This window comes from Branchiostoma belcheri, unplaced genomic scaffold, assembly GCF_001625305.1.
Source record: "Branchiostoma belcheri isolate BF01 breed outbred unplaced genomic scaffold, Haploidv18h27 scaffold86, whole genome shotgun sequence".
Classification (NCBI taxonomy): Eukaryota; Metazoa; Chordata; class Leptocardii; order Amphioxiformes; family Branchiostomatidae; genus Branchiostoma; species Branchiostoma belcheri.
The window spans coordinates 285,088-310,790 of NW_017804531.1; the positions used below are offsets into that span (position 1 = coordinate 285,088).

The window sequence follows — 25,703 nt, forward strand, 5'->3', positions numbered from 1 at the left end:
TCAACATTACATACAAAACAGAGAAAACACAAGCAAAGCCATACAGAATGACTCACTGTGGGCGCTGAAGTAAAACAAGAACGTCCAAGAATAGTCTTACTGGATAGACTTGTTTTACAGGCGTATGGCCTGGTGCAGGAAAGAGTTTTTTAATCTTTGTGTACCCCTGTACTGGCATTTTACCACTGCACCAGCTACATATTGTTGAGCAATAAAGTTGATTTGATTTGATTTGATTCGTTCAGGCCCCCGAGCCCCAGCCTCAGCCTCAGCCGAAACCTCAGCCCCAGCCCAGACGTAACCTGCACAAAATCCAGGGTCCGGCGTGGGACGACAAGAAGCTACATCCTCAGAGGGGCAGGTCTGGGTAAGTACTGGAGAATTCTTTTATTATCGAGAAGAGGAAGGAGGGAAGGAAGAAAAGATCACGTATTAAGGGAGTAACTTAGCTTTATAAAGCGAGAGAGTGTACGAGGTAAAGGCCAAAATTCAGCAGGTGGGACACGTAGACGGGCACGAAAGAGAAAAGGGGGCAAGGAGAACAACACACACACACAGAGGGCCATGAAATCTGTAGAAGAGCGATGTCGCTAGCGATGTCATGGTATCAGCGTCTTTTACTTACTGATTTATCTAAGGAACAAGTGGGTTGCCCCATTAATCTTTAGACTGTTTTCCATGAGAGCTCACTAATAAGAATAATGAATTACAAATAATAATATAAATATTACTTTCGTCCATTTGTTTTACCCTGTCTTGTGTAGGTCTACCATCAGTAGAGACAGCGGCATTGTAGACGAGGCTGACGACGGGCTGCTGAAATGGCGGGAAAAGGAGAAGTTGGCGCCAAAACCTCCGGAGGCGCCGGAGCAGGAGGAGACAGTCAGGAGAGACGACCTGGCAGATGAGGACGACCTGGGCGTCACGGTAGGTCTCTCAGATGTACACATTTAAAAAAATTTAAACATTAATACGGCACAAATTGCGAATGCACTCAAGTTACTAAGATATTTTTGAACGCAAGCCCAGGTTTTAACCCAATGACAAAACGATAAAATGATAGGACACGGTACAAACTCCAAGAGAAAATTAAGTTTTAGATGTATACAGTGGGAGATGTCTGATCTTTTCTGTTGAAATGCAGATTCAACCCCACTATTACCAATACGAACACTTAAAGAATATACAGATACTTCATTTTTCCTTCAGAACGCACTTGTCATGGGTTGTGATATTGTCTTCTGCTTTATTGGCAAATAGATATTAGATAAGTACCACGTCTCAACGTAACTTTTTTTCGTTTTCGGTTTCAGCTGGTGAGTAAACTAATGCATGATAGCAGCCGTGTCCTTGTGGTCATTACATGTTGTTTGTCCTCCCTGTTGCCATAGATGCCATATACAAACATGAATGTCACTTAGCCTTTTCCTACCCACGTTCCATTTTGCATTTCACAGAACGATTTTATATTGTCATAACTACTGTTACGTGACGTATATTGTGGCAAATGTAGTTTAATGAAATCAGATGTTATTTATTTGTTCACTAACACTATCGTCATGTCGCCCTGTCTACTGTATCTTATTCTAGCTTGCCTTCTATGTGTCCACTCTTAGAAACCTTGCCCTCTCATATAATTACTGTTACATATATAGTGAAAAATGTTGGTTATTTGTTCACTAATGCTGTCTTCATATTGTCTTGTCTATCTTAGTCTAGCTTCAAGTTGCCTTCTACGTATCCACTCTTAGAAACCTTGCCCTCTCGTATCACACTTTACTGATACTTTCCCTGCAAACGTTGTAGCTCTCTCTTGTGCTTCTACATTCAATCTCTGTCGCCTGTCCTCTGTCCTTGCTTCTTGCCTTCGTGTCTCTCACGATACTAAAGAACTACAAGCGGATGAAGAGTCAGATCCTCGCCATGGGCCCCGGAGCGCTTTACTCTGACCCGGACTTTCCCGCCAGAGCCTCGTCACTCTTCTACAGCAACCAGAACATGGACCCAAGGATCGTTTGGAAGAGACCACAGGTAAATGTACCGCAGGTCGGGGATAGAAGGAACGTCACTCGGAATCATCCAATATTGCGCCAGACCTATAGCTAAAAGATTAGAAGGAACAGTGGATGGTATTAAGTTGCGCAACAAATTACGCGTTCAGCACCAAGGACAGGGATAATGTTACTTCTTAGGAAAATCTCTTCGGGCTGCGGTCTTTTTAGTTCTGTAGGTAGACCAAGCACTTAAACGAAGAGTGGGGTTAGGAACAAGGAACATAAATCAGAACCATCTAACAATGTCAAAGACCTACAGTGGCTGGTATGAAGCTGAGCAAATCGGTCTGGCACAACGGCTTACATGATCAGCACCAAGGACAGGGATATGGATAGTTCTTGCGAGTTAGGAAGACGAACAGCACTCAGAACTAGAACCACCCAACATTACCACAGACCTAACGTTATAGCTAGAAGATTAGAAGGAAAGGTGGATGGTAAAGTTGATAAAGTCGAGTAGAACGGTATGGTGCAACGGCTTGCACGTTCAGCACCAAGGACAGGGCATGATTTTCTTGGGGAAATCTCTTTGGGGCCTTAATGATTTCCACACGTTTTTATGACGGACAAATACAATTAACTTTCTGCATTTCTAAGGGCGTATCCATATTACTTATATTAAATGACACTGTCCTAAAACTCACTCATTGTACCTTTATTATAACTGATCACATTTTTCTCCAAAGGAAATTATGGGAGTGACGAACCCACGTCTGCTAGTGGACGGGATCAGCCGTGATGACGTCATACAGGGCATGCTGGGAGATTGCTGGTTCCTGGTGTCTCTGGCCGCCATCTGTCGGGATTCTGCTCTCATGGAAAAGGTAAAAAAAAGAACTTTAGAAACTCAAAACAATCAGCATCAACTTGAAGTCTTATACTTTAATGTTTTTGATCGGTTGACCGCTTTTTGCCATTGCCTCTCTCTTCTAGCCATTGATACAAAAGCGTCTGTTAGACCCTTGCCAAGTTAAACTTGATAAAGCTCTGTTCGACTGCAGCTAGTAACTAATGCATTGCAGCTGACCGCAAAGTTTTCGGAGGATCCTTGACAGGATAAAAGTTCAGTTCTGTTATGTCCGAAAAGATGTCGTTTGCAGAATTCTGATCCAACGGTGACCAAACAGACCACGAAACCGTGAAAAATCCCAGTTTCGCACATGTGCAGTACTTTCTGCTTACAACTCAGTTGTTCACTCAATAGCCCTCAATCTTTCCATTTTGCCAGGTCGTCCCTCGTGACCAGTTCATGTGGCAGGAGGGACAGGGCGAGGGGAACTATGTCGGCATGTTCCACTTCAAGTTCCACTTATCAATTTTAAACAATGTTTAGAGTTAGATGTTCATGTTAGATGTTAGGTGTAACAAGTCGTTCAGTGTAATGTAGCCAGCTGCCGCCGCGCCGCGTGCCTGCGAAGCTGGTGTGTTACGCCGAAGGGAGGTTATACCATACAGATACAGATACAGAAGTGACTAGTGCCTTTGTGGTACAGTTATGATTTAGAAAGAAGTGAAGTCCATCGGGTAAAGTTAAATGCATCAACATTTTGAGATTCAACATCTACGATAACCGAGTTGTTCACTCACTTTTGCCAGGTTGTCCCGCGTGACCAGTTCATGTGGCAGGAGGGACAGGGCGAGGGGAACTATGTCGGCATGTTCCACTTCAAGTTCTGGCGCTACGGGAAGTGGGTGGACACGATCGTGGACGACCAGCTGCCTACCATGGCCGGACAGCAGCCGATGTACTGCCGATCCAGCGACCCGAACGAGTTCTGGAGCGCTCTGGTGGAGAAGGCGTACGCTAAGTAAGCTGAGAACTTCCTGATCTTAACATGGGTTGCCTTAAACTTTCATTTAAACAACGTAGAGTACATCGATGAAGGTTAGACATACAGGTAATGAGATACGCATGGAATTGGTACTCAAGCAACTGGATAGGTTTTGCCAGACGTTACAAGTTGCATCCACTGATTTTCGTCATAGAGCACAGTACAAATCTCTTGGATAACACATTTTGGTATTCTTTGCCAAGTTTTCAATAATGATTCCACATTGCTGTATAGTGATTAAGAACGTTGCAAATATCTAGCAGATAGATAGATGCTTATTATAACCCTCTTACAACCAAGGAGCTCCTTGTTATAACAAATGTGTAAATTTTACCAACCATCATCAACTGAGTTGTTACTAAGGGCTATGCCGAGAACTCTATTCTGTGTGGAATATCCAACGTGACATATTTCTTTGATAAAACCATTTCTTTTTTAATCCTTTCTTGTAGACTACGAGGTTCATATGAGGCTCTGAATGGGGGCCAGGCTATTGATGCTCTTGAGGACCTGACAGGGGGGATGGCAGAGAGCTACGCGTTGAACAAGGCGCCAGGAAACCTGTACCAGATCATGAGGCGAGCCTTCAAGAAACGAGCTTTCTTCACCACCTCGAAAAAGGTAGTCCAAAGTACTAGTAATCTTCAAGTAGTCCTTTGGGTGGCTGCAAAAGACAGTAGCAGCGAGTTATAAGTGTCACCAACTGACCAGCGCAATGGGTCCTGAACCTTTTGGCCTAGTGGTTGTGCATTCGGTTGTGAACTGACACACGGCGTGGGGTGCAGGTTCGATCCCAGGAACCAGAGTAAACCTCTATGTCCTTCTGTCTTACTCTGGAGTTACAACAGTATCATATTGGCCACGCAGTTCATTATGCTACTCAAGGTGTGAGGCAGCCAATGGATACAGGCGACCAATATAGACTCCCCTTGTCCCAGAGAATCTTCTTAGAGATTAGTCAAAAGTGACTATTTGCTTTAGAAATCAATCAAATTTGTAAAATTGTTATTCTGCTTAATTGTATGCTTTCTTAAGAATGTGTGTAGAATATCTGAAACTCAGAGGTTTACCCTTTTTTTCATTTTCAGACGACACAAGCCCTGACTCAACATGGCGTCACAGCACAAGGTCTTGTGGGAGGTCATGCCTACAGTATCACATCTGTTCACATCGTAAGTTTGAAGGGGGTGGGGGCTGCGTAAATACACAGGCCTTAAAATGCAGGAAAACCCATGATAAATATAAGTAAAATAAAAGACTACAAAGAGATAAGAATAAAATTACACTGATGGCTTAAATCAATTTCAGTTTAAGTTAAGTCGGGATAGTGATAGCAATTATTTCTTAAAGATATTGATGTTTTACCAGAAAATTACTAGTATTGAGCACAGATAATTTTGCTAAATTATGATCAATCTATGACAGTAACAATCAAATACCGATACAACATGTGTATACTACTCTCAAAATTTGTTTAATACCATATGCATGAAGTCAAGCAATGATACGCAACTACACTTTCTCAACTTAATATATAAACTTCAGAAGTCTTAAGCAAAATTATGAAAAGTCTATAAGTGTATAAGTGACGGGTGCTGTTGAACAAATGTACGTGTAGGTCCACAGCAATTTTGGTGACTTCCCTCTGGTGCGGATCCGCAACCCGTGGGGCGACGGCACAGAGTGGTCGGGGGACTGGAGTGACTCGTGAGTATCCCGGAGTTACTCTCGTTGTTCCCGTCTGTTGTACGTAACCCCCCTTCCTCCTCCTTCCACATGACTGCTTTGTAAGCCCACAGCAAGTAACTTTTATGTATGATGTCCTCTGGAAACCCTAAATCTAATGCGAGAGCGCCGAAAAAGCAAGATACTTAGATTTAAGATATACTAAGGGACGTCAAATCAATCAATAGTTTTTGCTGCTTCAATCAATAGTTTGTGCTGCTTTTAAACCTGCAATTCTCCTGCAGTCTCCAGTCTCTAGTGTCACTGACAAAAGGTAGTGGATGCTACCTGAAATGCTTGACCATTTCCAAAATCTAAATCATATCCAGTTGCTTGAGTAACTGTCTTTTGGCATATATTATCACCTGGATGTCTAACCTTCACCGACGTGTCTTTTATTTGTCATGAAAACAGCAAGAAATCAGTGGGACAGCAGCTGTGATGAAATAAAATAAACAGGACAGTATAACATCTTCCCTTACCCCACTGTCGTGACTCTTTGGTCATAGTTACAAGAACTGGATTTTTTTCTGGGAACAGGCCAAAATCAATGCGTGTGGTCGTCATCCATAAGAATTACTTGGTGTGGCCTAAAGTGCAACAGTGTGGGAACATGTCGGTCAGTACAGTCTGTCTGTTTACCCTCTGTGCAAACCCCCACCTCCACCAAAGCCCAACACTTTCCTATTAAAAATGTCCCATCCAGTACAAAGTGTGTCATACCACCCAGTGACTACAGCGTCAACCCCATATGTCAAACATTTTCAGTACCATGTACACCACTCACTGTGTCTGTTAACATACCTTTCTACCCAGTCCTTCTACCTGCCTAGGTATTTAAGTATAGAACTGGATACTATATTACCCCATCCAGTACAAAGTGTGTCCTACAACCCAGTGACTACAGTGTCCACCCCATGCTAAACATTTTCAGTACCATGTACACATCCTCCCCCACTGTGTCTGCTAATCTTGTCCTGATATGTGAATCTAGAACTGGCTGCTGTTTTACCCATAAGTTATAATCTAACATCTACAGGTAAGAGAAAGTTGTTCTCCAGATTTTACATCAACGTGTTTTATCTACATTTCAACTTATGGTCTCTTGGAAGAACAGTTTAGTTAACTTGCTTTAAGCAGTAATAAAAAAACATGCTATTTTTCTGCCACAAAGTAACTTTTTTAGAAGCTATGAGATAAGTTGAAATACAGGTACCATTCAAAATGTATTACTGTAGCTAATTGACATATAGGATAGACCTTGATGTATAGGTATAAACCTTTAAAAATTGTATAGACTGAATACAAGAGGCGTTCCAAGCATTCACTTGTGATATAAGTTATAACTACTTGTTCCTGATATGACACCAGCTAACCACTATCTAACCCAACCACCACAGGAGCCCACTTTGGAACCGTGTCCCTCAACACGAGCGGGACAGAATAGGATTCACAGACAAGGATGACGGAGAGTTCTGGTGAGATTCTGATGGGACAAAACTAAAACTATCCCCTTTCTTCCCTATACCAAGGCAGTAATAGTGTACAACCAGGATGCAATGCCATTGGGTGTTCACAACATGTTAATGTTTGGGAATAGGTGTAGAGGTTGCAGTGTTGTATATATTGTAGTTATTTAGTAATGACTGTGGAATTATGATGTAACGGTTACATGTAATTTTAATGTACAGGACTTCAGGACGAGTAGTAAGCAACTATTGCTTTTTTTACTAACAGAGTTCCTAATAAACATCAAAATAAACATAAACAGGTTTTTACTTCAGAATATAGAGAATTAAAAGAAAATGGTATATGGAAAAGGTTTGTAAAAATGGTCTGGTACAACAGCTTACCAAATCAGCACCAAGGACAGGGACTACTCTTTCTTGGGGAAACTCCCTTTTTATCATCCTTTTAGTTCTGTGGAAAGACCAAGTTGAAACAAATCTGTTTGAATAATATGTAGATGCTTATCCTTTGTAGATGCTTACTGTATTGTTATGTATTGTGATATTTTCATTTGCATTCATTGTAACCCCTTTCCTCTGTACCGCACACCAAACCCTGATGAGTCAGGATGGATTTTAAGGACTTCTGCCAACACTTTACGGAAGTGACCATCTGTACGATAGGGCCAGACTTTGATGCTGATGCCATAGCCGATGTGGGTAAGTCTTACCATACAGTTAACTCTTATTATGACTCCCAAACACCATTATTACAAGTATATACTTTTGACGAATATTATAAACAATACACACAACAGAAAGTTACCTGCTAGTACACTGTAGGGAGCTTTTAAGATGTTGAATATCATGTGACAAGAGACAGTCGTATACAGGCTTGACAGGGTACAAGGTAGTGACGCCCCCTGGCTATATGTCTATTATTATACAGTCATTTACATTAAGAACATGGTCATTTCAATAAAATTCTGACCTATACAAGGAGTCTAAATGCTAAACATAGTGGAGTAACATTATCAAGCAGCTATTTTATTGCTGTTATAACACTTGTGCTCATGATGATATTCTGTTTTTCCCCATACACATTATTCAACACTTCAGGTACTGGTAAGTTTCCGATAGTTATACATTATACATAGTGGTTAGAGGGTGCAGTAGGATGAACGTCTACTAGGATTAGTGCTGTCACAAGTAGTTGTGTTAGTCTGAAGAAATTAGCTAGCTGTCAATCCTAGATTAAGTGTAGTCATTTTATAATTTGGTAGATACACGTTACATGGTAGCATACTGGCTGTTATTCCACTTATCTTAAAATTAACTGCCATGCTATTCAATATAACGGGCAACTGTTTGCAGTTTTTGCAGTATGGAATGTTGCTGCATGTTGGACTAACACAAGTGCTTTGACAACCCTATGAGTGGACCCCTTAGCATGCTCTACATGTATGCGTAACACTGTCACCTTGGCAAAGCTTTGGAGAAAGGAAAGGTACTTATGCACCTTTATTGTGCATTCTTTCTAAACCTACTATAAAGCATGAAGAAGTAATAACTTATATGCTGTAACTATCTAATCGACAACAAACTTGTTTCTGATGTAAGAAATCACTGAATTGAAAATGTAACTCATACCTATTCAAACGCATTAATTTAAAAGCTTTACATTTAACAGATTATGGATTATCATAAAGTAATAGCATTAATGATATCTTTGGCCACAAAAAGATTGGTTAGGACACCATAGATACATTGTCATCACTAGTGTAATTTCTGAGGATGCCTTAAAATGAAAATGTTTTATGTACAGTGTATTTATATCTAGTAACAATTCTTGTAAACACTTTTAGATCGGGAGTGGCACCAGGCAAACATCAAGGGGTTCTGGGAGAAGGGCACGTCAGCAGGCGGCTGTAGGAACAACATCAAGGCTTACGCTACAAACCCACAGTTCGCACTCAGAATACTGGAGCCAGGTAATGTGTACAACAAACCCACAGTTCGCACTCATAATACTGGAGCCAGGTAATGTGTACAAACCCACAGTTCGCACTCAGAATACTGGAGCCAGGTAATCACTGTGGACATCGTATGTAACGTTAGATTTCAAAATATTCTACCAACCTTTGTTACTAACAAGGCTATTACCCTCTCTTTAGTCTGTCTCAAAAGACTGTGACTGAACTGTGCAAAACATGATGGTACAGTTGTATGCCACTACAGTAGAAAAGTGGGGATATAAAGACTACACTACAAGGCCAATGTACCTAAACCCAATAATGAAGAAGTGTGCTTTATCATTTGGTATTTTCTTGAGCATATCAATTGACAAGTGGCAACCTATCAGATTCGACTCTCTATTCTTATCCAGGTTATGTGTGCAACAACCACCTCTCACACTGTTTGAACCTATTTGCATACCATTTGTAGTTAAATGTTGTTGTCAAGACTTCCCTGTCATAACTTTGTATACTCTGTTGTTATCAGATGAGTATGACCCAGAGATCGATCCACCAGAAGACAAGGGGAAGTGTAAGGTGGTGGTGGCCCTGATGCAGGAGCACAGGAGGTCACAGAGACACCTGGGGGTCAGGAACCTACAGATGGGGGTGCATGTCTACAAGGTAGGGTTAAAGATGCTGGGATTTTCTTCTTACACAGCCTCAGTGTGCAAGCACGTCTAACCATCAGGAGATGGGGAACAACAGACATTAAACTGGATAGTTTGGGTGAGTGAGTTAAAGCTGGTAATGTTGCACACCTGCTTACAGAGCTTCTGACTGGAGTGCTGCTTCTTTCTGCTTTATGTAGGCACGTATTTAACATGCGCTTGTGTAGCCAATGTAGGTAGTGGCGAGAAGCAGTACTCCAGTCAATAGCCTGAGGCGTACTGTACTCTCTAGTGCACTGGCATGTTATCACTTTATTTGACCAATTTCTACTCTTTCCAGCCACTTCCTGTAGCCAGTTGTTTGAATAACTGTTTTTTAGCGTATCTTATTACCTGGATGTCAAACCTTCATCGACGTATGTATGTTCATCTCAATTCCAGGCCGGCAATGACCCCCACGAACGCCTAAAACAGAAATACTTCATGTACCACCGCGACGTGGCGAGCTCCGGCTCGTACATCAACCTTCGGGAGGTGTTCCTCCGCGCTAACCTGGAGCCGGGAGACTACATCATCGTTCCCTCAACATTCGCCGCAGACGAACAGGGCTCTTTCCTCATCAGGATCTTCACAGAGAAGAACATCGAGGTCAAACCACTACGTAACCAGTTCAACATGTACTCCTACAACTGTTATGTACAGGATAAGTGGTAGAGTGAAGACTGAGAAATTCAATCTTTTCCTACAACTGGTGTGTACATGACAAGTGGTAGAAGAAAGACTCTTTTTAGTTATTAAACAAAGTTTTTTATTCAGCTGATTTTTCATCCAGCTGTTTATATTCTGGCTACTGGTAGATTGCGTTGCAAAATCCTTTGAACAAAAATGTTCACTGTAAGGAAATTAAGTTAAACATTGTATAGTGGGATGTGCGATAGGAGGAAAAACCTCTATGGTGCTTCAAATGCGAGGTATACTGCAATGCTTGCTGTTATACTGATATTAGGATAGAAAAAGAACTACCTTTAAGTGTGCGCAATGTCAAAATCACAAATTTGGAATGGAGGAAAAGAAAAGATTAAGACCACTTGCATTTGCCCAACAACATCAATAAATGTTAGGAAATTGTACCAGCAATGTCATCATATTTACATCTTCACAAATGTAATTAGATTGGGAAGAAAGCAGACAATACCTTTACTGTGGATTTGTAGACGATATATCGTAAGAATGAAATTGAAGGTGGATGTTACTGAATGTATGAGATGTGAACAGTAGTCAGTTGTTTCTATAGCCGATCTGTTTAGATGGTAGGGAGACTTTGGTGATACCATACAAGGTTTCTGAGAGTCGAGAAAAAGAAACTAGAAAGTCAAAGGATAACAGAGTTACCTGCACTGTTACATTTGGTGAGAGAGTTGTCTTAGTTTTCTTTTGAGCAGCAGCAGTTCTGAAACAGTATCTTACGTGAACATGTACAAAACTATCCATATGAGAAAAGGTATAAAAGGCCCACTATAAGCTTTGAAACTCACAGCCTATAAGGCCTTTGCTTTCAAATTCTGGCTATTTGCTTTTATAACCTTTAAGGTCAAAAACAGATTTATACTATAATAGATAGATCTAGATTGATATAGATGGCAGCTTCAATGCCTGAGTTGACTGAATATGACTGTTAGAAACCCAACAGATGCTCTTGATTATACAATTGATATAATGACAATTCTTGTCCCTTTATATCTTAAGTGTAAATAGTATATAATCCCATACATGTGAACCCTTAAGAATGTGGCAATAAAAAATGCATTATGCTTCACCTGTAAGAAAATAGCAAGTTGTAAAAAGCAGAAAAGGTGTTTTGGACAGACTTGAGGTGCATGTTCTTCTGATACCCTTATTCCTTAGCTACAGTATGACTGACATCACTTGTTGACAACTTTGGTGATATTATTGAAAGGTAATAAAGACAAAATGCCACGTCTGTTGGTTAAATGTTGTGCTTTCTTGTATATGTGTGAATTAAACATATTGAGTGACCAGACTTTGCAGGGCTTAGCTATAATTACCTCCCTAACTGGCTGATCACTGGGAATGCTGATACTGTAAGAGATACTTTGGCAAAGTCCAATGACATTATTTATACATGTATATGTATCAGGTACATATTGCACTTGTCTTGTCTTAAATAAAAGCAACTTCACATACTAGAAATATCACATTGCACAATGTGTTTGGCAACTAATTGCATATGATGTACAAGTACATGTACATGTACACGTAGTTCACTGAGGTTAAATTTGTTGTCTATTGTATAAAAAGCACCACATACATTGTAACAGGCTTTCTGACTGAAACATTTGTGGCAAGGGCTTCCAAACTCTGAATTATTGGCTGATGACCTCTCCCCTAAGTGACAGAATGATCAACATGGCAATAGTGGTTAGTGTGATGGTATTTAAATGTTTGAATGGCCTGACTCCAACTTACCTATCTTCTACTTTCTGCCATAATTATCATTTTCATACTTATAACACAAGACAGACTACTAAGCTACATGTACATTTACCAAATTACACTAGCACAGCAGGTCAGCGAACATTTGCTTACACAGGTACAAGTTCTTTCAACAAACTTCCGGCAGACATAAGACAGATCCCAACCCTGAAACGCTTCAAGGCAGCTGTTAAACAGACCTCTGACCTCCACTGATTTATTGATTTGTATATTTTTGTTCAGTTGTTTATATGTTTATATATGTTTACTTTTCAGTTATACTGATTTTCAGTTATACTGATTTCTGTTAACTTTTGTTACTTGATTGTATAATTTACTTTTATACAATTTGCTTTATGTTTATGTTATGTTATATTTGTTTGTGACCCTGGGCCCTCTTGGAAATCAGCAATCTTATGTTGTAGAGGCTACCCAGGAGTTTATAAGATGAAATAAATAAATAAAATAAATAAATAGTGGTCATGTGGAGGAAGAAGACTACATCTCTCACAGTGGAATTTCAATTGCCACCAACTGACTCATCTGAGGTTCCAGACCTTTTGGACTAGCGGTTAGTGCATTGTGTTTGTAATCTGGCTGCCTGACATGGGTTTGGAATCGATGCAGGTTTGATTCCTGATGTCCCGGGAGCCAGGCTGGATAGTACATTTTTGTACTTGCCTCTTGTTTCAACGTGGCAGCACTCAATCAAAGGCAACAGAAAGGACAAACTTCCCTTCACAGTTTGGCTCGTAAGTGGAAGGCACAACGACATAGCACCCAGATGGCAGAACCAACTGTTTGGACATCCTGGTCAGATACTGGTGAGGCACACAGTTCCCCACGTCTGCCTTCTTAAAGAACTCTCTGTCTGTGATTCTTTCACACTTCTCAACCTGAAAACAAAGAGATAACAGACTCAGTACCTAAGCAACTACAGGTAAGCATTATAAGATTAAAACTAGAAAGGTAGTTTTGCATAGCAAATGCATAATATTTACCTTCACATGGTCTAGCCTAAAAAACTACTGCTCTGTTAATTGTTACTCAAACACATTCATATATAATATATAGTGAGCAGCCCCTACAGCCCTTTCCTGCTACATAATGTAACCCTACACCACAGGGTGTCTGCTACATGACCAGTTACCATGGTTACAGCCGTCTGGTCCAGGTCATTGACTTGACTTGACTTACCTTATAGACATGGAAAGCAGCAGCATGGCACATATATGGTAAGTTTGGCTGTTTCTCCTGTAGTAGTGTGATTGTTACAGTTCTGCCATTTTCATTCCCTGTAATATGCAAAGAAAACAATGTTTACTTTTGTCATACATTGTGCACAGTAACTTGTACTTCTTTGTCAATACAAAGGACTACATGTACATATCTACACATGTAGCAAATTCTTCCTTCCTTTGTATCATGACATGAGTACTATTCCTCAATAACAGTGGAAAACAATTTGGTTGACTTTCAGCACCAAGGACAGTACCTGCTAAGTTCATGCAACAATGTCTATTATAACAGATTGAGCCAGTGTTGATGTCACACTTCAAAGAAGCCACATAACAAGTATTATAGTGGGTCAGTCTGCTGAAGAAGACCAGAGTGACTGGTCAAAAGCTCTAGGTAAGAATAATCTCTTGTGTTCTACATTATTTACTTGAAACAATGACAGACAGTGCAAAAATGTATGTCACCTGCAGGAACACAGAAGAAGTACTGAGGGTTGGTGTAGAAGTTCCTGTAGTTCCTGCAGCCTCCTGCATTCACTCCCACCTCCCACTGGCCGGGGAAGGTCAGGGCGTGTCCTGGCAGGCGGGGCAGACCTGGGGCGTGGCTGTTACCTAGCAACGTGGACGGGAGATCCCTGAAGTGTGCAGAAGGTGTAGAGTTGGATGCATTGTTTGATACGGTGTAGTATTGAAAGACATAATTTCTGAGTACAAGCAAACGCTGCAACAACTTGAAGAAAATGTTCTGGATAAGTCAAGATTGCAATGTTACAAAACCAATGGCAACAAGGCTTAAGAGAAGACCATTTCCAATACAAGTACAGTGTACTTAACATGGTTTATAATACATATAATCATTGCTACAAAGCATGATAAATTTTCAGAAGGCAGTTGTTGGATAGTTGTAGCTATCAATTATGTGGCTTTGTCTTGTCCATCATTACAACTCAGACACAACAATGTTTCCTGTAATGAAAGTTCAGATGTTACATGTCCCCTGAGGAAGACCAGAGTGACTGGTCGAAAGCTCTAGGTAAGAAAAATTCTTTGTCTTGGAAAAAAGTTTAAATTTAAGCAATGTTTCCCCATCACTTTTACTCCTTTCACCTTTACTAACCTGAGTTCAAATGGCCACAATGAGAAAACTCTCAACAGAAACCCTTTTCCGACATCAGGTTGGAAAGTGTTGGGTATAATGATGTAAGCTCCGGGCTTCAGTAGGCAGGTTAGGGTCACCTCTCTGGCATGGGCATGGGGAGGGGTTGTCATGGCAATGGGTTCAGCCTTGATGAAGTCTGCAGCAGCCAATCTAGTGGGCGTGTCTTCAGCCTTGAAAGGGAGATTGAGAGAGGGAGATTTAAAGAAAGAGATTAAGAGAGAGAGATTAAGAGGGATTGAAAGAGATTGAGAGAGGGATTGAGAGAGATGGGGATTGAGATTGAGAGATATTGTGAGGGATTAAGAGGGATTAAAAGAGGTTGAAAGAGATTGAGAGAGAGAGAAGACAGTTAATGTGGACAACATCAGTGTAAATGGATTTGTGTCTGTGTAAATAAGATCATGTTTTCAGCAATTTGTCACTTCCACAAGATTTGGTGAAGTTCAAGGTTAATCCACAAGATATGGAGTTTTTAGCTGATGAAGAAGTGGCTTATAAACATAATTTTTTACAAAAGTCTTCTTACTACTGTACATCTGTACAATAGATCACATCATAGTTTTGCAGTTTAGCAATGCTATGACAGAGGGAGCTTTTTGCACAACATAATCACATCCCCTTCAGTAACCTGTATCATAACTAACCTGCCAGACGTGCATCCCGATAGCTTTTTCCTGCAGTTTCCAAGCCGGCTGGAGTCTGTTAGTCCTCTGCATCAAGGCCAGCAGTACAAAACAGTCCTGGTCACCACTGTTGCTTCCATGGTTTTCAGGAGAAGCTACATAGACACAAATTTAACCATTTAAACCATACCTTACATTAAACATTTAACTTTTTCCTGGCTGTGTGAAATTCTGTTCTTTTACTTGAGTTCTGGTATAAAATCGATTCAAATTCAAATGTCACTGCCGGTGGAAACTTTGAAAAAGATCAGTCACCTTGGATGCTGAGCAGGTACTGAGGGTTTGTGGGATAGGTCTCCAAGTTGTTACGGCAACCACCTGCAGACACGCCCACTTCCCAGCATCCCTCTGTGTTATCCTCGTGCCATTTCACTGGATTAGCAAGTCAAGGATTCACAACAATTTTGAAACATTAAGTCATAACAATTCACTTTCAGAGGAACAATAAAAACAACTAGAAAGATGTAAAAAGTTTGAATGAAAGCTTGTGCTGTTCGAATCAATAGCTGTAGAGTTTAAGCTTTCCTCCAACACAAGAGAAAAGGAACTCAACAATTTTCTGGAAGCCGGAGGGGTGATGATGTCAGGAGTGGTAGATTCTGTCTGCCCGCCACTTTTGATTCACTCCTGACATCATCACGCTTCCAGCTTTTGGAAAGTAGCTGGCGAGTTCCTTTCTTGTGTTGTAACAAAGCTTGAACTCTACAACAAGTTGTTTGCTTACTGATTCACATGAAAAAATCTAATTCTAACTTCTCTTCAATTATATAAGGGAATGATATTCTTTTCTCTGGATACCCCATTAATCACAAAGTCTGACAATTATGTGCCACTTACGACAGCTATCCATGTTGTTCCCATGGCAATTGGAAGTGAGGTCAAAGAGCTGCAGGTCAGGAACAGGAGAGGCGACGGTGACCTCATGGAACTCCTGACAGAAGTCAGCAAATTTCATCCTGAAAAACTTCTGGTGGTTAGACAACTGTAGATCATGATAATGTGATTCATAACAACGTTGATAGATAATTCCATTAAAAACACATTTGACTAGTTGTTCTGATAAATATTGGATTTTTATGGCAAGTTTTTGGCAATATTTTGAATCAAGGTGGCAGCTTTCTAAGGACTTTCAGACCTTTGTACACTTTGAAGATTACCAAATCTGATAGAAGACAATTTCTTTTAGGAATCCATACTAATTATGTTTCATTATCAAATCATCGACATTTGCTACTAACAATATTTATGACTTTGTCCACGGCATGTTTTTGCACCAGTGATTACAGTGAAACACCTTTTTGTCTGTTGAAATGTCAGAGTACAAGACTTAAGGTCATAAGTGCAGCACGTGGGCCCTAGGGTAAAACTAATTGTAAGGCCATTGTTCTGTGGCCTGAGAAAGGGTGAAACGTACATCAACAAACTTCAGGGAAGCAAACTTTTGCTATACCGGTAAGTTACACTTTTAACAACTGGCTCAGAAAATTACTTTTGCTGTTGTTCAGTAAAACAGATGACCTTCAACACTTCTGAACTATTTGTTTTCGTCCTTAAACTATTTCATGGTCATGTTTTAGTAGCGTGCGTAGTCCAGTGGTTAGCGATCCTGCCTCTGGACTAAGAGGTTGGGAGTTCGAATCCCGGCTGTTGTCCCTCACCAGACATGCACACTACTGTTTAGGGTCACAGTCCTTATGACGGGACGTTAAGCCGTGGTCCACTGTTCATTACGCTTGTCAAAAAGAGCTAGGGAAATTTCCCTGGTACAATGAACCTGTAAATACTGTACATAGCATCCGTCTTCTCTGTCACGACCAGTGGGAGATTAGCTCTTCAGTGAGCTAAAACTAGATCGAGATCCCTTTCACTTTCTTTTCACGCGTCACTTCTGTACCATAAACTTCTTGTTACCAGTAGCAAGTCATTCGTCTTTTGCCCCCGCCCCCTACAATGAATATAATGTAGTTCTGTGAACACCTCCATTTTTCTCAGACCGTGACATTTTACTGCTGTGAACATACATGTAAATTGAATTACAGTACTCAAAACTGTTGCAGAACTTGATAAAGTGATTACGCATATGGCACAATCAACTTACATGAACAGTGAGTATTACCTGATTCAATCAGTATTGATTCAGTTTATCGTTACCAATTATCGGACAGTGAATTTCTTTATAAACACGACAGAAGGATGATCACTAGCATTATCCACTTAAGGCCTGCTGCAAAAGCACAGCAAACAGGTGAGTGCAATATTTCTGAAAATAGTTTCATCAGAGTGGAACTCGCTGTCACCAAGTACAGTAGGGGCATTATCATTAGATAGCTTTAAACAATGTCTAGAATTAGATGTTCAAGGGTTAGGTGTAACTAGTCGATCGGTGTAATGTAGCCAGCTGCTGCCGCGCCGCGTGCCTGTGAAGCTGGTGTGTTACGCCGAAAGGCGGTTATACCGGATATACAGACACAGATCAGGTTGGTATAGTATAGGATATTGGGGTTTTTCGTACACAACCGAACTATTCCTACCTTGTTTAGGTTTTGGTGTCTATCAGACAAGCTTCTTCAAAGCTTCTGACTGTGTGTGTGAGTGTGTGTGTCTGACAGTGTGTGTTTTGTCACAAGTTGCTCCAGGTCAGCATACCAGCAAAAGACTTGATCTCTTGAGCACTTAGAGGGATTTAAACAAACTGTGTGGGAGACTAGTAAAAAATGTCTTACATTCTGTGCAAGAACTAATTTCTCTGACGACACCTGTTTTTGACTGACCAAAACACTGTCTGTCCTGTTGATATCACACTACTGTCTCACCTGGAGTGTGTGGTTGTTTGTCCTCCCCAGGGGTTGTGTAGACTCAGCCAGACATCTTCCTTTGAATCTTCTGGTCCCTGAACAATAAAGAAAATGTAATGTTTAATTAAGCAGTATTTGTACATTGTGTCAGATATTGTTGCCTCTACCAAATGAAGAGGTTATGTCACTACGGGTTACGGCTTGAAGAGGATGTGAGTGCACATTGAGTGGTCCAGAGCAAGCAATAATTATCCCACTCACAGCTTAAATCAAAGTATCATACATTGTAATTATTTAGTCATAAAGGTCTTGAATCTGCATGGGAAATGCCTCTTTCCATAGGCAATACTTTTTGCAAGAAAACAAATTTTAAACTTTGAATTTAGCCTTCAAAATGTTTTAAAATGTGTTTAAAACTTCCTGAGGCACTTCTGAATGGAGAGCTTTAGAGAGCACTTATCTGTGGAGAGCTGTTGAGAGTTTTTATGCATTTTATGTCTGATGTTACGTTGATGAAGGTTAGACATCCGATATGCCAAAAAGCAGTTACTCAAGCAACTGGATGTGATTTTGGAAACGGTCAGACGTTTCAGCTAGTATCCACTAGCTTTTGTCAGTGACTGAGAGACCAGAGGAGCAATGCAGGTTTAAAGGCACTAACTACTGATTGATATGTCTGAAGTTACCTGTTGAACTGAGGTAATGTTGTAGGCATGTGGTTGACACAAATCCTCTTCCTCACATGGGCTGGGCTCTCTGACAGGATGCTGCATAGACAAGACATACTAACGTCAGGTAAAAGTTAAAAGGACAGGAAGTTTTGGTCAGGGATTTCACACCTACAAAATTTAACCCTTGTCCTGCCGACATTTTTTACACAATATTTTTCAATAATTTTATGTCTTAATCAGGTCATAGACCCTTGACTTTTTTTTGCCCTGCAGTGGTGTTTCGCATTCGTTGCGTTTCGCTGCGGTGTGATGTGTTGCACGAGAAACACTGCCAAATTGTACCTACATTTGTATACAAGTTGCTATATGGATGGTACTGTATGTGCAAAACAACAATTGTAGGGCTCCACAGGACAAGGGTTTTAAGAAGCTGCTATTAATTTTGGGTAGTTTCAGTGCTCCACAAACCTGAAGACATAAACTTGAAGTCCAAAGAGCCTTTTCAATCAACAATCTACTTTCTGCTATTAGCCAAGCCTCACCTACATAGTTTATTAGTGAATCCATTGTTAAGTTACTACAGCTTAACAGGTGTGACATGGTTTCTAATGAGTCTCTGCAGACTTGACATTTGAACTATGACACTGTCACTACACACTGTGTATGTCACAGCAACTTGTCTGACAGGATACTCATCATTGTAAACTTGATAGTGAGTGTGAGTGAGTGTAAACTTGATCAGTCAGTGGTTGTTACATTACCTTCAGTCAACAAACAACTTACAGGTACATGTAATACTATTCAATTGTATAACTGTACGAATGAGTGCTGTACAATAGTCTAAATCATAGGCTATTGAGACTGCTTAGCCAAGCATTAAGTAAGCTTTACACGTTACGTTGCACTTCACTTGTAAACTGTTCTGGCTTCCAGGAATTGAACCCAGGCTACAAGCTTGAGTGCTCAATGTACAAACTGCTAGTCTAGTAAAAGGTCCAGACCTATTAGACAGGTCAGTTGGTGGTGCTTGAACCCTGACTGTTACAATAAACTGTACCTAATTGTGCTGTAAGTGTTAATCGAATGTAATGGAAAAAGTCTTTCAAACAAAACTTCTTAGGGTCTAAAACACATGGGTGCTGGTGCGTTAGACCAAATTCAAGGGCGGTTATACCAGCTATACAGATACAGAAGCTGGTGTGTTACGCGGAAGGGTGGTTATACTGGCTATACAGATACAGAAGCTGGTGTGTTACACCAAAGGGCAGTTATATCAGCTATACAGACTGATACAGAAAAAAAGCTGGTAAAGTAGCTTAATTGACCTGAGAATATGTACCAACAGATTTGAAAAGAATGACTTTGAATGCTTTCTTTCAGGTCACGTACATGTGTAAGGTCAAGCAAGGGTGATCACACAGCAGCAACATTGGCGACAAGATTCAAAAGAAAAGTTAGTAAGCCATGGGCAGTGACGGTGCAGTTGGCTGGAAACAGATCACTGTGGTGTTCTGTGTGCTGGTGGCTCTACTGTTTGTGGGAGCCGGCATCTTCAAGGTGCTTGAGGAAAGTTTCTTCGATCCAGGAGAGCCGCCGGAAAGAGTCCACGATGTTGAGGACACCGTGGCGGAGTTTGTGAGGAATCACAGCGACGTGACACAACATGACGTACATGAACTCATGAGAAGGATCGACATAGCAAGGCATGGATACAGTCTCATGGACAAAATTAATGGTGAGTTACAGTACTAGTGCATGTACATACATGAACATGTAATATATACACTTAGTCTAATTTTCTAGTCTCCAATATAAGCTATTGAGAATGATAGACATAGCAAGGCATGGATACAGATAAGGATGGGCTCTGCCTTCCAATACTTTGCCCTAGACACAGTGGACTAACAAACCACTGCCGCCACAGCCTCAAAAAGGCTATGGGACTACCTTTAGCTTAGATCACTATTCTTGAATATGAACATCACATCACATTACATTATTATGTCAATATGTTTCCCTGTTTCATTTTCAGAGTTGACTGAGAATAAAACCAGATCCTACCACCTGGACTACATGGAGTCATGGTACTTCTGCATGACGATCGTCACCACCATTGGATATGGACATATGAAGCCTTTCACAGATGCTGGAAAGGTATATATATGCTTGTCTAACAAACATCTAACATTATTTTTGTATGTATGAATGTGTACGAAATGCTAATACCCTCAACCTTTACCTGGGCTTTCACAGATTTTTTTCATAAGGCCACACTGACTTAAATGTAAGGATCATTCTAATAACTAGAAATTTAAAAAAAAAGATGAATAAATTTGAAATTTGAAGTGAAAGCGCAATCTTGCCCAACCCAAGCCTTACCCAATCTGACTATTGCCCAACCCAACCATAGCTCAACTGAATCTTAATTTGCCCAACCCAAGAAGAGTTGGGTTAGGTTGGGTTGGGTTAGGTTGGGTTGGGTTTGGCGAAGATTAATTGGGATCCCAACATTGACAGCATACCAGTGCATTGAACTGTGATGCTCTTGAATAATATAATATTTAAACAAATAAAATAAAATAAAATTATTTGACCACCGCCTTGGCTTAAGTCTTTTTGGATGGCAGACAAATGATAAATAGTCAGATTAACAATTATATTAATATCTTCTTTTGACAAATATTTATACCAAAACACACAACTAAAGTTCAGCCACACTGGGGAGCTTTCGAGACGCACTCTGTCTCCTCTTCAACCCAGTTAAGATCTCGTCTTGGAGTTCTCTTGTCAAGTGACTTGATTGGATAATCATGTGTTATCTTCAATTTCTTCCACTTAATTGCTGTTACCTAATAATTTCTAAGACTTTTACATGATAATTTTGATATTTTGGTTGCATCTATGTTTATTTGTTTATTTTGATTTTCCACAAAGTGAAAAGAAGGTCAAAACAGGTGCATACGCACCTTTACAAGTTGCCCTCCCCCATACAAAAATGCATAATACAACATCAAAATTTACACAGTCAATGACAACAAGTATAAAAATACACAGAATAGGCAATATAACCTATGGTGATATGTTTTACAGATTTTCTGTAGCATCTATGCGCTGATTGGTATTCCTGCATGGATCATCCTCCTCACACTTGTTGGTGCACAGTTGAACGATTCAATCAGGTATGATGTTGAAAATAACATTTTGCATGGTACATTATAGCCTTAAAAGCAACTGTTACTCTGTACTGTAAGGGCCCTGAATAACAAAATGCAAACAAAAAAGCAGGTGGTTTGCAACCATTTAAAAATTAGAAAATATGTGAAATAAAACATGGATGGGGAAGGGAAATCATAACTGCTATCTAAGTTGTCTAAAGTTAAGACTTTTGTTCCAAAGAATTGTTCTCACATAGAGCTTTCAACCAGTCACTCTGGTCGTCCTCAATAAACTTGTCACATGGTTTCTCTGAAGTGACTGGTCAAAAGATCTAAGTGAGAACAATTATTTGTGTTGGAACATAGGTTTTAACTTAAAACATGTAACTACCAAATTTAATAATATAATATACAGATGAACTTTCATAACTACTATCTTGCATGACTTGTAGTTTTTTTAACAACTTTTAAAACTGTGTTGAAGAGGCTACTAAGTAGCTGACTGTCCCTTTTTGCACAGGTGGATAGAGAAACGTGTTTGGGAGCTCCTGGCCAGAGCAACTGGTCAAGGACTTGCCAAGATTCCAAAGAAGACAAAGATTCCAAGGAAATATCAAGCACCAGGGCTGGCCTTAGCACTGGTCATCATGATCTCTTTATTTTTCCTCCTTCCTGCACTAATCTTCCATAAAGGTACGTTTGTGTCTCTCATACTTTTAACACAAAAAATGTCCAGACTATGCATGCATGATGGACAATAAACTAAATTAAAAATACTAGTAAACTGGTGGACCTCCCAACTACTAAGTACCTAATACCAGCCCAGAAGAGAACAAGAAATAGCCATTCCCTTCAAGTACCAGAGATATCAACCAAAAGATTGAGGTTTTCAAGAATCCATTCTTTCCTAAAACTTAATCGCAGAGTGGAACTCGCTGTCACCCAGTACAGAAGGGGCATTATCATTAGATAGCTTTAAACAATGTCTAGAGTTATAAGTTAAAGGGTTGGGTGTAACAAGTTGATCGGTGTAATGAAGCCAGCTGCCGCCGAGCCGCGTGCCTGCGAAGCTGGTGTGTAACGCCGAAAGGCGGTTATACCGGGTATACAGATACAGTTCAAAACATTGTCATTGTCGTCTTGAAATCTCTATACTATAGAGTCAACTGATTGACTGAAACCAAGGACCTCCATTTAAATCTCCTTACTGAAAAAAAACAGTCCATGTATTTCTAGGTACTGTAAATTCTATAATCATATTATATTGATACTACTGTCAATGAGGTTAGAATCTAAAATCTAAGCAGTGTAATATTTGCATTATATTAGCTGCTACCATTGAGCTGAATTAAATTGAAGGCGTGTGTGTTTCTCTACCCTTTTCTTCTAGTTGAGGCCTGGACATACCTGGATGCTATCTACTTCTGTGTTATCACCCTGACCACAGTGGGGTTTGGAGACCTAGTTCCTGCTCTACCAAAAGAAAACATGCATACAGCAGCTAATGTTGTTTATAAGGTACATTAACTGTTGTCTTAAAAGTTTTATATGAGAAATGTTGTCTGCGACTTCTGTGCTAGATATGCTACAACTTAGCCTGTGTTAGTGAGCATTTAAGGATAACAAAATTCATCGATTTTTTTATGAATACAATAAGGCTCTAGTTTTAAGTTAGAACTCTCTATGACTTGACAGTTATATATGTAGAAGTCCATGATATACAGGAAAACATTTTCTGTTTATTGAGCAAGAACATTTAAGACTATTAAGTCTTAAAAGTTGTCTAAGCTTGATGTTACGGAGAAGAGATGCTGCTACAGTGAATGCTAATGTTTGAAGTTCTCCTCTCCCCCAGATTTTGGTGTTTTAGAGCTCAGGAAGGATGAGAGAAGAGAGAAGAGCTATGCAGAAAAACATGACCTGTTGGACTTTGAATGTATTTAATTTGAGGTTGGACCAATGTTTCTCCTTCCCCCTCCCCCAGATTTCAGTGTTCTTGTGGATCACCGTGGGGCTGGCCTTCCTTGCCGGCTCGCTCGAGAGAATTGGGACAGCTCTGAAGCTTCTGGGAGAGAAGGTGACAGACATGGATCTAGATCCCGCCGAGAACACGTCAGACGCACCCGAAGACAACGTAATCGATGGTGAAACAGACGAGAAAGACCACGCAGAGATTGACTATTCACGCAGAGCGGGGCACAAAAATGGCGCGAGCAACGTCGGGAATGGCAGAAAGTCATCAAGGGATGAAAAGCTAGGGATCAATCCCCGGAAACAAGCAAACTTGGAAGAAAATGAACATTACAATCTGTTGAGAGAATCTACTCTGTGATGACCTATTCAAATCAATGATCATAGAATTATAAGCTCCTGGATCAATTCATGTTGAATATCAATATCATGATAGTTATCACAATAGCAGCAACATTTTGTCCTAATGCCTTGCCAATACAACTTTGAGGAGGTACCAGCTTGTGCAATTATAGTACCAGAAAGGTGACATTTGCAAAGCAAATGCATAATGTTTACCTTTGCATATGGTCTGCTCTGTTAATTCTTACTCAAATACATTCATATACATGGTCAGACAGGAGTACAAATCCCTCCTACTATAAAATTGCAACATGATGTAACCCAATATATCAGTTACTATGGTGAGAGATGTCAAGAAATTAGGTCATTGACCAGGTCAGAGGTCTGTGTTTGAAGAAGAAGAAGAGGCAAAAACAATATGTTTTCCTTCAGTAAACATAGTCAAATTGGTTGATCCTGTAAATAAATAAAGAAGTGATGGTGTGCTAAATACAGCAAAGCATTCAGATCACGAGTTTCATGCATGAACTCATGACTTGAACTTTCTTCCCAAGAAGAAACTTACCATCTAACAGTGTTATGCAGTCTGTATTAAAGGACTAAATGTAGTATACTTGCATAATTATACAGTGCAAATTGTTAAGAAGTGACAGATACATTAAGGAAATTGTTAAGCAACTGGTGTCTATTGTAAAATAGAATATTCTGCAGTTTCCTTGTTCTCTGTCTTGTCTTGTCGCCATGCTTATTTTTGTACAAGAAGGACACTTATCTAAGAAGAACATGTTTCTTCAGTCCATTGGGTAGTTGTCTCAACAAGTTTGACAGTCACTGTGACTGTATTTCAAAGTGTGCAAAGCTTACATGTAGGACTATCCTTGTTAGCCTCAACAACAATGTACAGTTGTTGTACCTGTGAGGTTTATGTAATATTTGGGGTGTAACAGTGGGGGGTTTATAGGCGCTACCAGCTGACCCGGCCAATGGGTCTAAACCTTTTCGCCCGAGTGGTTAGAAGCTGGTGCTCGGGAGGTCCTGGGTTCGAACCCCGGCCCGGGACCAGGAGGGTTTTTATCTGTTTCTACTAGCGCCACCTGTTTCTTACAAAGTTGTTGAATGTAGTTGTGAGTTTTACATTGTATAACTACACAGACGTGAGCACATACGTCACAAAAAACTTGTCAGACAGGATGGTAAGCTTAATTATAAGGCAGTGATTGTTGACTGTCTTTCAGACTACATCATCAGACAACAACAGGTAAAGGTATTCATATTTTTATGTATGTATGTACAATGTTTATAAGACTACAATATGGGCTCAATCACATATACAGGCTACTAGTATTAGTTTTTTAGCATGAGTCTTTGGGAAACTTAAGTTTATAGTTTATAAATGAACCTAGCATGATGAATCTCAGAATGGCAGTCTGCCAGATGACTGGACAGCATGGCACAGTACTGTTGCCAATTACATGTATGTAAAATTTTCCTAAGGAAGACTACAGTATGGG

At 40.2% G+C, this 25,703-nt stretch overlaps 3 protein-coding genes and 1 pseudogene across 3 annotated transcripts in view; 3 read left to right on the forward strand and 1 right to left on the reverse strand.

Moving 5' to 3' along the window:
- The first annotated feature begins 768 nt into the window (after nucleotides 1-768).
- LOC109487202 (calpain-A-like) lies at nucleotides 769-11,669 on the forward strand. The gene is made up of 12 exons (XM_019791183.1): nucleotides 769-927; nucleotides 1,891-2,031; nucleotides 2,741-2,878; nucleotides 3,651-3,862; nucleotides 4,339-4,507; nucleotides 4,975-5,058; nucleotides 5,505-5,593; nucleotides 7,012-7,089; nucleotides 7,688-7,779; nucleotides 8,925-9,050; nucleotides 9,562-9,698; nucleotides 10,127-11,669. The coding sequence occupies exons 2-12, from the start codon at nucleotides 1,903-1,905 to the stop codon at nucleotides 10,397-10,399; spliced, it is 1,527 nt and encodes a 508-aa protein (XP_019646742.1). The 5' UTR covers nucleotides 769-927; nucleotides 1,891-1,902; the 3' UTR covers nucleotides 10,400-11,669.
- A 1,139-nt stretch (nucleotides 11,670-12,808) lies between these two features.
- On the reverse strand, nucleotides 12,809-18,151 carry LOC109487189 (annotated as a pseudogene).
- A 2,002-nt stretch (nucleotides 18,152-20,153) lies between these two features.
- Nucleotides 20,154-24,456, forward strand: LOC109487188. Its single transcript, XM_019791170.1, has 5 exons — nucleotides 20,154-20,459; nucleotides 20,757-20,878; nucleotides 22,400-22,430; nucleotides 23,327-23,397; nucleotides 23,864-24,456. The coding sequence occupies exons 1-5, from the start codon at nucleotides 20,189-20,191 to the stop codon at nucleotides 24,209-24,211; spliced, it is 843 nt and encodes a 280-aa protein (XP_019646729.1). The 5' UTR covers nucleotides 20,154-20,188; the 3' UTR covers nucleotides 24,212-24,456.
- Nucleotides 24,457-25,428: 972 nt separating this feature from the next.
- The window catches only part of LOC109487186 (potassium channel subfamily K member 2-like), an 18,898-nt gene continuing 18,623 nt past the window's right edge, over nucleotides 25,429-25,703 (forward strand). The window contains exon 1 of the mRNA XM_019791168.1: nucleotides 25,429-25,450. The gene's annotated coding sequence lies outside the window, so the exon portion shown is untranslated. The remainder of the gene's footprint in view (nucleotides 25,451-25,703) is intronic.

Excerpts from the sequence above, each read along its gene's own strand:
- LOC109487188 (XM_019791170.1), top strand. The coding sequence starts at position 20,189 with ATGGGCAGTGACGGTGCAGTTGGCTGGAAACAGATCACTGTGGTGTTC. Across the intron at positions 20,460-20,756 it reads TCTCATGGACAAAATTAATG|AGTTGACTGAGAATAAAACC; the intron begins GTGAGTTACAGT and ends TTTCATTTTCAG. Across the intron at positions 20,879-22,399 it reads CTTTCACAGATGCTGGAAAG|GTGGATAGAGAAACGTGTTT; the intron begins GTATATATATGC and ends CTTTTTGCACAG.
- LOC109487202 (XM_019791183.1), top strand. The coding sequence starts at position 1,903 with ATGAAGAGTCAGATCCTCGCCATGGGCCCCGGAGCGCTTTACTCTGAC. Across the intron at positions 5,594-7,011 it reads TCGGGGGACTGGAGTGACTC|GAGCCCACTTTGGAACCGTG; the intron begins GTGAGTATCCCG and ends CAACCACCACAG. Across the intron at positions 9,051-9,561 it reads ACTCAGAATACTGGAGCCAG|ATGAGTATGACCCAGAGATC; the intron begins GTAATGTGTACA and ends TGTTGTTATCAG.